The following is a 12,071-nucleotide window of genomic DNA, read 5'->3' on the forward strand; positions in this document are numbered from 1 at the left end:
GCTGACTCTGCCAATTGAGCCAGTATGACGGCCGGCCCAAGCCGGAGGCAACGCCGACAGACGGATTCAGACCCCCCCCCCCCCGGCACCGGCTGGTGTGAATGTCCTCGCCACAAGACGGACCAAGCTGCGCACGACGAGCTGTGTCTGAAAGGGGCGTCCGATGACTCACCTCCTCCAGTATGCCAGCCATGATGGGGTCGGAGTCTTTCTTCTGCTGCAGCTGCCTTTCCAGGGCCTTCACATTTAGAGCTGCCTGTGTGTGTGAGGGTGTCATATAGATGCATTACAGCCTGTAGTTCATAAACATTAGAGATCCAATCTGTATTACACAAACAACCTACTTTTCACTTTGTCAACATAATCATCACATTAATTGCTGTGCGGTGCTGTCGACAGTGACAAAAATGCCCCTCATGGGGAAAGTAAAAGGTCTCCACAAAGAAATTACTTAATTTATACTGCCTAAGTAAAAATAAATAATAAAGCATAACCATAAATGTGTTATGCTTAAATATATAATTGTTTTGTGTATAGTGTAATTGCTAATAGTGCAATCTGTTAAGTATGAGTACAGTGAAATGTTGCTTTGACTCTGTACTCCAGCACATTGGGTTATGGAACTAGAATGGCACTCGGAGAGATGCTTACACCAGTGAACCCTTCCTCCCTTCATCGTGGCATCACCTTTATTATTATTTTTTTTACTAGACTTCACTCAGGTGTATTATGTTTGTTTCTGACTCAAAGTGTGTGTGTGTGTGTGTGTGTGTGTGTGTGTGTGTGTGTGTGTGTGTGTGTGTGTGTGTGTGTGTGAGAGAGATAGAGATAGAGAGAGGGGGGGGGGGTGAGAGAGATGAAGGGGCAAGAGAGAAAGAGAGTTGGGAGAGTGTGTGTGTGTGAGAGAGAGAGAGAGGGGGGCGGGGGGGGTCCTCAGCCCTTGTGTGGGTGAATGTAACAAGTTCCTAATGTTTACTCCCCCCTATTATTTCATGCACACTTTATTCATTGTTTTAAATTATTATTTTCTTTTAAGTTATTTTGTGCATCACTCTGTTTTGAATTTGATGCAAATTTGCAATGCATGAGGGTCATCCTTTTGTGTTAAATGGCTGCATAAAGCAGGCATTTGTTGACTCTCATGTTGATAAGAGTATTAAAACTTGGAACTTGAAAAAGATCTGTTTAATATAGATTAAATAAAAAGTAATTAATTTGCGATTAATCGCGAGTTAACTATGGACAACCATGCGATTAATCAGATTAAATATTTTAATCGATTGACAGCACTAATACTGATACAAGCTTGGCAGGGAGTCCTTCAGGTTACAATGGTTCAAATCTCCTATTATGATGACGGGGGAACCGGGTGAGATAAGACTGCAGTTTCTGTGTCACTTTGAAAGATGGTGTCTGCAGCCGATTTGGCGTCTGCTCCTAGGATGAACGTAAATCACAGAGACAAATATTTGAGGGAATTCCGTCTGGGGGTAGAAAGGCCCACAGACGGCACCTCTACGCGTGCTACACAGAGACGTTCTCCGACAGTGCTGTTCATGTTACTGCACCATCTGTGGTTTATACACATGCAGACAGTGATGTTCATGTTACTGCACCATCTGTGGTTTATACACATGCAGACAGTGATGTTCATGTTACTGCACCATCTGTGGTTTATACACATGCAGACAGTGATGTTCATGTTACTGCACCATCTGTGGTTTATACACATGCAGACAGTGATGTTCATGTTACTGCACCATCTGTGGTTTATACACGCAGACACCTCCTCTTTGTGAATTCCCTGTTACCCGCCGGTCACGGTCAAGTCGAAAAGGTGTCCCAAAAGACATTCCTGTCCAGGGAGGAAAATCTTTTTTCTTAAAAGACATTGTAAAACAAAAAATATTTATTTAAAAATTAAAAGATGCTCATGGGAAATTTATTGAAAACACGTGACAGTGTACCGCTCATGGCCAGCAGGGGCTACAATCACACATCGTCATGGACTTCTGGCAGTCAAGGATTTTCAACCAAATATTAAATATGACAAACTAAATATTAAAGTTTGTTAATTTATCCAATTACCTTCTGTTCGCTAAAATGGGGGTACCATGTATAAAATGGGGGTACCATGTGGGGGTACCATAACATTGGCTACACTTCCTACATGGGTCACCTGATAATATGGATATAAACAGACTCAGGTTAAAGCTGAAAGTCTGCACTTTAATCCCAGTCACCGGTTCATTACAAATGTGCTACAGTACAGAGCCAAAAACAACTGAACATGTTTCACTGGACTAAGACTTACAGACTGTACACTGTGCACTATGTGAGGTCCTGACCGTCATGATGCCAGTATGTGTCACCGTCTATGTGTGGGAACATTTCACTGAGGCAATTCCCTCCCGAATTCAACGTACTTGCCGAAGACAAATTAAGTGATTCTGAAATGACTAGCCGCAGAACGCAGTACAACACTCAGAATAGAGAATAGCCATCAGAGTGCAACAGGGTGGGATGATGAATGAGACGGTACCTGTGGAGTGGGAGCACTGGCCTGGGCAGCGGGCTTCTGGACCACAGCAGGGGGGGTGCTGGTTTGGACAGGCCGCACTGGGGCTGAGATGCACAACAACAACAACAAGGGGATCACAAAGCAAACATCAGTTACTTATTGTTCAACAATAATTCTTTGTATTGGAATGAAACGTGGGAATGCTATACTGTTGCAGCGACAGTATCAAAGTATCTACAAAGTGAAGTCTGCTCACTCCGCCATCATCTTGATAACGGCAACAAAAACGAGAATAACAAGATCTGACCCCCTTCTACACAGACTAGAGTCCTTAGTTACCATGGCAACCAATCACTGCAGTTATAATTTTACTCAACATAAAATCATATTCAATTATTTTCTTGGAATATGTTTCATTTGTAGCAAGTGGTTTCGTTGTTGCCGCCATCTTTAGTGTAATGAAGTTACAGAACTCCCCAGAGTGCTCCATCTCTAACGACCCGTTTACCTGGCATGACAGGGGGTTTGGTGAATGCCGGCGGGGGGGCTGTCTGGCAGCTGGGCTCAGGGTAGGCGGGAGGTTTGGGGGTGGAGGAGGCGAATGAGAACGCCTGGGAGGCCGGCACTGGAGTCTCCACTGCTGCGAACCTGCAGAGAATGAAGAGAGAGAGAGAGAAAATGTTTACCATTGTTGCTTGGCACCCAATTGAAATCGACCCACGGTCCAAAAGTGTCCACCATTAACTACAGTTGGTATCTACTGTATCAGGGGCATCTTGTGGGATAAGAGCAAATGAATGACGCTTGGGGACCCATGACCTGAATAGATGGGGCCCTGCCAGCATCAACACAAGGCCTTGAGACATCTTTTTTTATAATTCCTGGCAACCCGATTAATACAGGCAACAGCTGCTAGAGAAACATCAACACCCAGAGACTGACCTCAGCCAAGAGATTAAAGAGTAGTTCTACCACGATCACACACAAACACACCTGTCATTGAGGTTCAGCTTCACAGCCGGCATGGTAGGCTCCGGGGTGCCCCTCAGCACAGTGATGGGGGACGCGGTGGCCAGGCGCTGGGGCGTAACGACCGGAGGAGCCAGAGCCGGGGCTGCCTCCGCCGGAGGTTTGACCGAGCTGAAGGAGAAGGCAGAGGCCGCGGAGGGGGTGTCGGAGGGGGGCTTGGAGGCAAAGGAGAACCCCGCGGAGGAGCCCGGACCGAAGGCCGTGGGGCCCCCCAGGGAGAAGGCGGAGGGCGCCGGGGCCGAGGGGAGGGAAAAGGAGAAGCCAGAGGATAACGAGGAGGGGGCAGGGGCCGGGGGAGCCATGGTGAACGGGGCGGGAGCCGGGGAGGCGGCGAGGGGAGGTGGGGTGGGGGTGTCCGGGGGGCGAAGGGGTGGGAATGCCGCCAGGGCAGGTGGGAGGGAGGCTGCAGGTTTGACAGGTAGAGGAGCCACAGCACCTGTGAACAGAGGAACATTGCTTTTATTACAGCAGTAGTTCTCAAACCCCTAGTTCACAACCCCTAAAAACAGAGGGGTGTCGGTTCACGACCACCCCCTACATAGTCAAGCATGGACGGAATGGTGAACTTTGATTTGATTTGATTAATTTATTAACACAAAGAGTTAAACAAAAGAGGAAAAAAATACATAACCATATTGTGTAGAAGTTTATAAGCCTAGAGGCTTATAGAGAACTTCCCCTGTTTTGTCAAACCAAACATACAAAAATATACATATTATTTAAAAAAAAAATACCAGTAATACATTCAAAACTTTGACACAAAATAATGATTATTATTTACCCTTTCAGGTTGTTTAACTTGATTAATAATAGGAGGGCTTTAGATTTTAAATAGTGCTCATTTCACAGGAAAAATGCATCTGTACAAAATATTATAAACTTGACTTATGTGTGACCCTGCAAAAACATCCACAAAAACATCCCCTTACACCCCCCTGCTTACAATTATATTCAGAATTTAAACTCATCCTCACTAGAAATTACCTTAACATCTGTGTGAGAGCATTGTCTACAAGCACAAATGAGCACAAATACAAGCACAAATAGCTTTCGTCTACCACTGCAAACAATGTTCTTCCAACAAAAGAAAAAACACAGTATAAGCAAAAACTGCCTCATTATAATGTGAGGTTACATTGTGGATGGATGGTTTTTAAGACTACATAAATAAGACAAAATTCATGTTCTCTAGGGCCAGAGAGTTTACAATGCTCTGCATAACATTGAATGTGAATGGGCCCGACAGCGAGAGAGTTACAGAATACAAATATCTTGGCATCTGGCTTGATGAGAGATTTACATTTAAATACCATAGACAATCTTGGCAGTAAACTGCGGCAAGAAATTGGCTCCTTGTACAGGAAGAGAAGCAGCTTCACGATGATCAGCAGAAAGAGGGTCATTGAGTTGAGTCATTGAGTTAATTTGTCTTGGATTATGGAGATGTGATTTATAGACATGCTACTGCCTCCTTTCTTAGGAAGTAGGAGGGCGCTCATCCCGCAGATCTATCACGGTCCACGGATGATAGTTATAGTACTCACTACTCACCATTGTATCCTGTACAATATGGTTGAGTGGTCCTCTCTGGAGGAGAGATGTGATTTGCATGGCATCTATTTCTATATAAAGCCATTGTTGGGAGATCTTCTCCCTTATATCACTTCGCTCCAATGATTGGCTTCACACCCCCAGAGTTTACGCTGAATTTAGGAAATCTGCTTTGAGCTTCTGTGCCCCCGACACGTGAAACGTCCTGAAATCGACCTAAAAACACAATACCTTAGTATCCTTTGGACAGTTTAAATCTTTAATGACCAACCATTACATCCAAGTCTACAGTTGCTTTTAATTGTTTTATTGTGTGCTGTATTTCTCGAGTTGCTCTCAATGATTTGACTGAGTAAAGGTTGAATGAATGGACCCTTCTTTAGTCAACGTCATAACTCGGCTTCCGAGTTAATATTCACTGGCGGTCTTGGGGGGGGGGGGGGGGGGGGGGGTGTCTATTGTGTGGTTTGTTAAAAAAAATTATCTAGTATTGATCTAGTATTTTGTATTTATTTAAGTTTTGGTCTGTATTTTGTGGCAATTCCAGGTGTAGGGGTGGCAGAATAAACAACAAACAGATGGGTTGTAGTTCCCAAAAGCGACAAGTGCGACAAGTGCGTCTGGAAGCGGACGCCCAAATATGGGTAGCGCCCAGCCATTGGGTCGCTACGTAGCGTCCTTCAATCACCAAGCCCCGTGGTGGCTTGGGGTTGTCACAATTTCTTATTATCTTGTCATTATTATTGTTGTCGTTATTGTTGTGTTGCCAAAAAATAAAAATAAAAAATACAAAAATTGATATCCACTGGAAACGTGAAATAGGCTTGTGATTTACTGTGGTCTCAACAGTTCTCTGGTGCAGTGAGCATCAGAGCTGGGTCAGGATCTTTGGTGTTGAATGTCCTTCAACTGGTTAGACTATTATTGCACTACCGTTGTCGAGTGGGAGAGACTCCGGACACATTGTGAATGAAGGTTCTGAGTGGAGACACATAACTAATACAGATACGTGTCCATGCAGGTGTACTGCAGGATACAATCAAGAAATTAACACACATGCTCTGTGGCATGTATTAAACTGCTGAGCAGGCCCTGATGGCCTCAATTCTGGATCAAGATGGCAAGAGGAAAAGATCCAAGTGACTGTGAAAGACTCATTACTGGGGCACGGGTGGCAAGAGCTTCAGTCACAAAGAACATTTCTATAGGGAGTGGTCTCTTGCAGGATGCCCCCCACACTGCTGCTTTCCCTGCCATCATCCTCAAGAACTCTCTTTCTAAAGTAGACCATCGTCTAGCCATCTATGATAAAACTCTGCATGGTTTAATAGATTAGTGTTTTCAGGGCTGTACGCTAAGCTTTTTCACTAGGGGCACAGGTGCCCCTAAATGAAAAATTTAGGGGCACAGAATCTTTTTAGGGGCACTTTTTTTAAATACAAATTTTACCATTATAGTGCAAAAAAATATGTTCCTCCTGCCTCATTACTGTGGTCCTTTTATTTAACATGTAAGTGCTTTTGTTTTCAGGTTTGTATCTTTTATAATGAACCAACTGAAGTATTACCACAGCTGCAAACATTTCTTCTTTCATTGATAACAGTCTATTAACAGTGTTCATTAGGGATGGGTATCGTTAGGATTTTATCTTTCCCCACGGAACACAAGTTACTTAACGTTACACGGGTCGTGCTATCTAACGATAGCCTTTCCGAACGTTTCGTTTTCTCCGCTCTGCTCTGCTTCAGCGCGGACATTACCTCTCAAGTACCCGTATGCATGTGTGAGTGTGAGCGTTTTAGTGTGTAACTAAAACAGCCCCGCTCCTGATCTGGCAGACGGAGAGAGACCGAGGGAGGAAAGATATAGAAACCGGCCAACAAGATTTGCGACGTTTAAATTCATCTGGAAAAAAGGAGTGAAATGCGAATGAGAGGGTTGAAATCCGTACTCGCAAAGGTGTGCCCAAATATTTGTCTCCACTCGCACAGGCCATATATAGGGGCATTTTGCGATAACTTTTTGACTTACCAGCCATTTGGCTGGTAGATTTTAAAAACTACCAGCCAGGCAGATTTTTTACCAGCCAAAAATTATAAATAGCTTTTTAGTATATCGCCATGTGTTATTATTACTATATAATACTCTCATATGCTATTTTCAATTAATATCATAAACAACATAAGGAATATTAGCATAATTATGAGTGGACTGAAGGAATGAGTCAGCGTTAATAGTTTTAAATGCAAATAATTTATTGAAACATAGAAGTGGGGTCGGGACACACACACACTGTTTCAACTCACCACCCCCGCATCATTGTAGTCTAGTCTTCAAACTTCCACTCCTCTCGAAACTTTTTTATATTTGAATATCAACATTATCTGTCCATCCTCAGTAATCCTCAGTTTACTATAATATACTCCTGTCCTGAGTCCTGACTAGTGACTTCATCGTCTTTCCAAACGCACGCACACAGAGAAAGGGAGAGTGCCCCCGCCCCATTTCCCTTTCCCCAGTCCACACTGTTCGCTGTTCTCTATGGATCTGCCTCTGATCAGGATTAGCTTGTTAGCTTACGCTACCGTAACGTTAATTTCAGGCGATGTGGGCATAAAGGAATGGCGACGATGCAAAGCATGCTAGATGCATTTGACCTGTTGTGAGAGAAAAAAAACCACAGACTTATTTCGGGTCGCAAAATAGGCGCACTGCTGTGTAGCCCTGCTCCTCTGCTTGACCGCCCTGCGCCACACAGACATTAGCACGGACTGGGCGGATATGACTCGTCGAGTTGCCACAGGGTTTTTCAAAATAAGAGTATCGATATAAACCGAACGTTGCTAGCTGCCGGAGCCATAGATATTATGACTGGAGCTGCGCTTGGGGCAGAAATGAGACCCGGCACAGGATTTTCAAAATAAGAGTATCGATATGAACTATTTTGTTACACGCCAGGTGGCGGGCAGACCTCTCATTGTTACTCGCCAAACCTTAAATCTGCCCGCGGTTGGCGGGTACTTATTTTGTTCCCTGCGTCGCACTGTACAGCCCTGGTTTTGTGTTGATGTTAGTGAATTAAACGTTTTGCGTGTTGACGTTATGGTTGTTGTGGTTCCTCTCGTGAAACATGCTCATTGCACTGCCCAGCATTAGCGTCCCTCCGGAGCCCAGGATCCAGTCTACTGGCTCCAGATTCTGGGATTCATATCTCTGTCATATAACCCAGTACGAGCTAGTCCCAGTATTCAGTCATATAACCCAGTACGAGCTAGTCCCAGTATCTAGTCATATAACCCAGTACAAGCTAGTCCCAGTATTCAGTCATATAAGCCAGTACGAGCTAGTCCCAGTATCTAGTCATATTATCTAGTCTTATTACATGGCGTTTTCACATTCGCCGAAATGCTTGCTTGTGATTGGTCAATAGCCCCCGACAGCGGTGAATTATTTTTCGATAACCACCGGTGATTATTGTTTTTCGCAGCTGGAGTAATCAAGCCCCACTGAGACACACTGTTTCATTGCAGCCAATCAGACACACCTGCCCGCGATAATAATAATCACTTTATTTGGGCTGACAGAGCCACAGAACAACTGCGATTTGTCAAATGAATTAGGTATATTGTTCGTAAGTTAGCCATGTAATAAGCGGGATAATATATAGCTATACTCGGTCATCATCGCAAAATAATTGACCTTCACTGACGTTTAAAACACCTCGCCGAGGCGGCTCGGTATTTTAAACTCTGTGTCGGTCAATTATTTTGCGACAATGACCTCGTAGCTATACATTATCCCTTACATATAAGCCAGTACGAGCTAGTCCCAGTATCTAGTCATATTACGACTACTTCATCCATTGCCTTCTTTGGTGTACCATTTGTGTCTTCAAATGGTTCTTGCTGCCTGGCCTGCATCTACTGAACACCAGCAGCTGACGGGCAGGCTGCACTGGGTACGTACTTCTGTTTCAACTAACTAAACTAACTAGTCTGATGAAGCTACAGCACCATGCCGGGCTACTACCATAACTGCATGTTATTCAAATCAAAGTACTGGTATAGCGTTGTAGTTTTTGCCAACAGCTGGCATATTGTGCCTCTAAATGCTCTATGCAGGAAAAACCCTGTATTAAGGGTCGATTGTGGATGTACTATACTACGGTATATAAATGTGTGTGGTAAAACCTCCAGACCTGGAGGGGGCGGTCTCTCTCCATCTACGGCCAGGTTGACGGGGGACGTGAACAGCTGCTTGGCCCCGGGGTTGAGGTTGAGCAGGGCGAAGGGACAGAGGACTCCGTCCGTGGACAGGATTAGCATGGTGGGAGCCGGGGGCAGCGTCTTCTCCTCCGCTGGGGGGAGGGGCAGGGGTGAGAGGGGAAAGATGGGGTTAGAGAGGCGGGGTCAAAGGTGACATCACATGTACAGTTGAATAAAAGATAAACACGCTCACAAACAAACACACGCTTACTGCTGTGCGCCCAGACACCCCCGCACAGAATCCATCACACCACAATGTATTCTACAGTGCCTGTGTTTGTTTGTGGCAAGTTTATACAAATTTAAATACAGAAATTTTAACAATAACATAATTTGTACTGAATCCAAAAAAGGCATGGTTTTTGCCCAAAACCACATAGCATAAATCGGGTGGTTCCATTGAAGCCCTTTCATTAGGATATCTTGAGGTCCGAGGTCAACATGCTCATGCCCATTTTATTTTTACTTTAGAGCACGATTTACCCCCTTTTCCGGTGAGCTGGCGTGACGTGGCTGGTTCCGTGGCTCTGACTCCTCCCAGTCTCTAGTTTCCTATGCTACCACTGTCTTTGCTCTAACAAATAAATGTAATAGATTTTTTATTCAGCCTATTAGTAGTAGTAGTTTATTCAGTCATCACACAATACAATATACACAATAATTTAACAATCTTTGATTCAGGCAGTGACTGAAAAGGTACAGACTGAAGCATAATGATTATATATGCCCGTCCTATATTCTTAACAAAATTAAGACTCAAACAGCATTCTAAAAGAAAATAACAAAAAAAGTATTCACATTTGTAATCTTCAAAAATAGCTATACAAACATTTTCTTAAAAACCAAAAGCGAATTACTCATTCTTAAATGTATATCAGCATTGTTCCACAAGTTAACACCAACAATAGAAATACACCTCCTTTTAATGCCTTTCTTAGCTTTTTGAACAGTAAATTTACAAATGTCAAATTACATTTTCATATTCGCCGAAATGCTTGCTTGTGATTGGTCAATAGCGCTCGTCAGAGGTCCGTTATTACTCGATAACGGACCTCTGCCGAACAATAATGGCCGCTGTGTGCAATCAAGGCCACTGACACACTGCATCAGTGCAGCCAATCAGACACACCTGCCGGCTGCACTGACAGCGGAGTGTGTGTGACGATGACAGCGGAGCCAGAACAGAACTGCGTCTGCATTTGATCTCGTCTTGTCGATGTAAAATGAATTAGGTATATTGTTAGTAAGTTAGCCATGTAATAAGCGGGATAATGTATAGCTATACTCGATCATTGTCGCAAAATAATTTACCTTCACTGACGTTTAAAACACCTCGGCGAGGCGCCTCTATTTTAAACTCCGTGTCGGTCAATTATTTTGCGACAATGACCTCGTAGCTATACATTATCCCTTACACTTACATAACCTTAACCACACTGTTACCTTAAACTAACCAGAACAACTTTGAGAACTAGCTTATGTTTCGAGAAGCTACATAACCTCAAGTTCCCGAAAACAAAAAAGTGTAAGATCACCTAGTATAGGAGAGAAAGAAAAACAAGCACGACATCGTGCAGCTCCACGGCGCATGTGTCCGACAAAAGGTCCTTGCCAGATCATCCATGACGGAGTGCAATTTGTCTGTGAATGAATGAGTGATGTGTGATCACAGTCCCTGCTCACCATGGGAGGAACATACAGTGACTAATGTAGTCATGACACAAGAGAGAGAGAGAGAGAGAGAGAGAGAGAGAGAGAGAGAGAGAGAGAGAGAGAGAGAGAGAGAGAGAGAGAGAGAGAGAGAGAGAGGCAAAGTAAAGCTCATCAGCATTCTGCTAACATTACATTATTGTCTGGGCTTTTGTGTTTGCTGTGGTCCTCAACTGGTATGTCTGACTCATTCTAATGCGTGGGCCGCCTGCACACATAACAATTCTCTCTCCATGTACATCCCCATACCTGCCACCTGCCCCCTTCTCTCTCTCTCTCTCCCTCCCAATGGTTCACTTCAGACAATGGGTTTTATCATAATACAATCATGTCCAAATGCTGCTCAAATTGTCGGTTCTGCTTGCCAGGGAGAGTGGGGGGGGGGGGGGGGGGGAGAGATGAGAGCAGACAGGAAACAACAGCCAGGGGACCGTCTGGCGCCGACCGGGCCAGGCTCGGAGACGATGCGGCTGAGACGGGCAGCTTATCACTATTCTTTTCACACGCTCCGATGGAGCACTGCGGCAGGGTTTGCTCTGCGCACTAAGTAACCTGATGGATTTCAGCTTTTGTCTGATCACTAAAGGAGGCTCGGAGATAAAGCGACACTGAGACGGGGTGGCTTATCGCTATTCTTTTAGCACGCTCCGACGGAGCACTGCGGCGGGGTTTGCCGCGCGCATTAAGTAAGTGATGGATTTCAGTGTTCGTCTGATCACTAAGGGAGGCGTCGGGCATAGCAATGTTGCAGAGGAAGCGGAAAGTTTCATAGGGGTTGTGTAAATAAATCGAATGAAAAAATGGTTTGTGTAAACTGCCACAGCAACACTGCTTCTTCTAGTTCAATCCCCCCAAAACAGCTGATGCGACCTTTTAATTGCTTGAATAGACAATGCCTGCCCCGCCCTTCTCACAACTTGACTGGTGTAAACTCTCCTCTTCATTCTGTATTATAAGTAAGGTGCTTAATTCCCCTGCTGACTTCTAGGAAATTA

General features: G+C 44.4%; 1 protein-coding gene across 1 annotated transcript in view; it reads right to left on the minus strand.

Annotated features, from left to right (window-relative positions):
* The window catches only part of nup214 (nucleoporin 214), a gene marked incomplete at its 3' end in the record, with an annotated part of 102,087 nt that overhangs the window by 72,618 nt on the left and 17,398 nt on the right, over nucleotides 1–12,071 (minus strand). Inside the window, exons 11-15 of the mRNA XM_084324896.1 lie at nucleotides 9,300–9,458; nucleotides 3,515–3,986; nucleotides 3,030–3,169; nucleotides 2,543–2,625; nucleotides 173–256 (exon numbers count right to left, since the gene is read on the minus strand). Of these exons, the coding sequence (XP_084181022.1) occupies nucleotides 173–256; nucleotides 2,543–2,625; nucleotides 3,030–3,169; nucleotides 3,515–3,986; nucleotides 9,300–9,458 (938 nt within the window). The remainder of the gene's footprint in view (nucleotides 1–172; nucleotides 257–2,542; nucleotides 2,626–3,029; nucleotides 3,170–3,514; nucleotides 3,987–9,299; nucleotides 9,459–12,071) is intronic.

Source organism: Notolepis coatsorum (assembly GCF_963971535.1).
Source record: "Notolepis coatsorum genome assembly, chromosome: 11".
NCBI lineage: Eukaryota > Metazoa > Chordata > Actinopteri > Aulopiformes > Paralepididae > Notolepis > Notolepis coatsorum.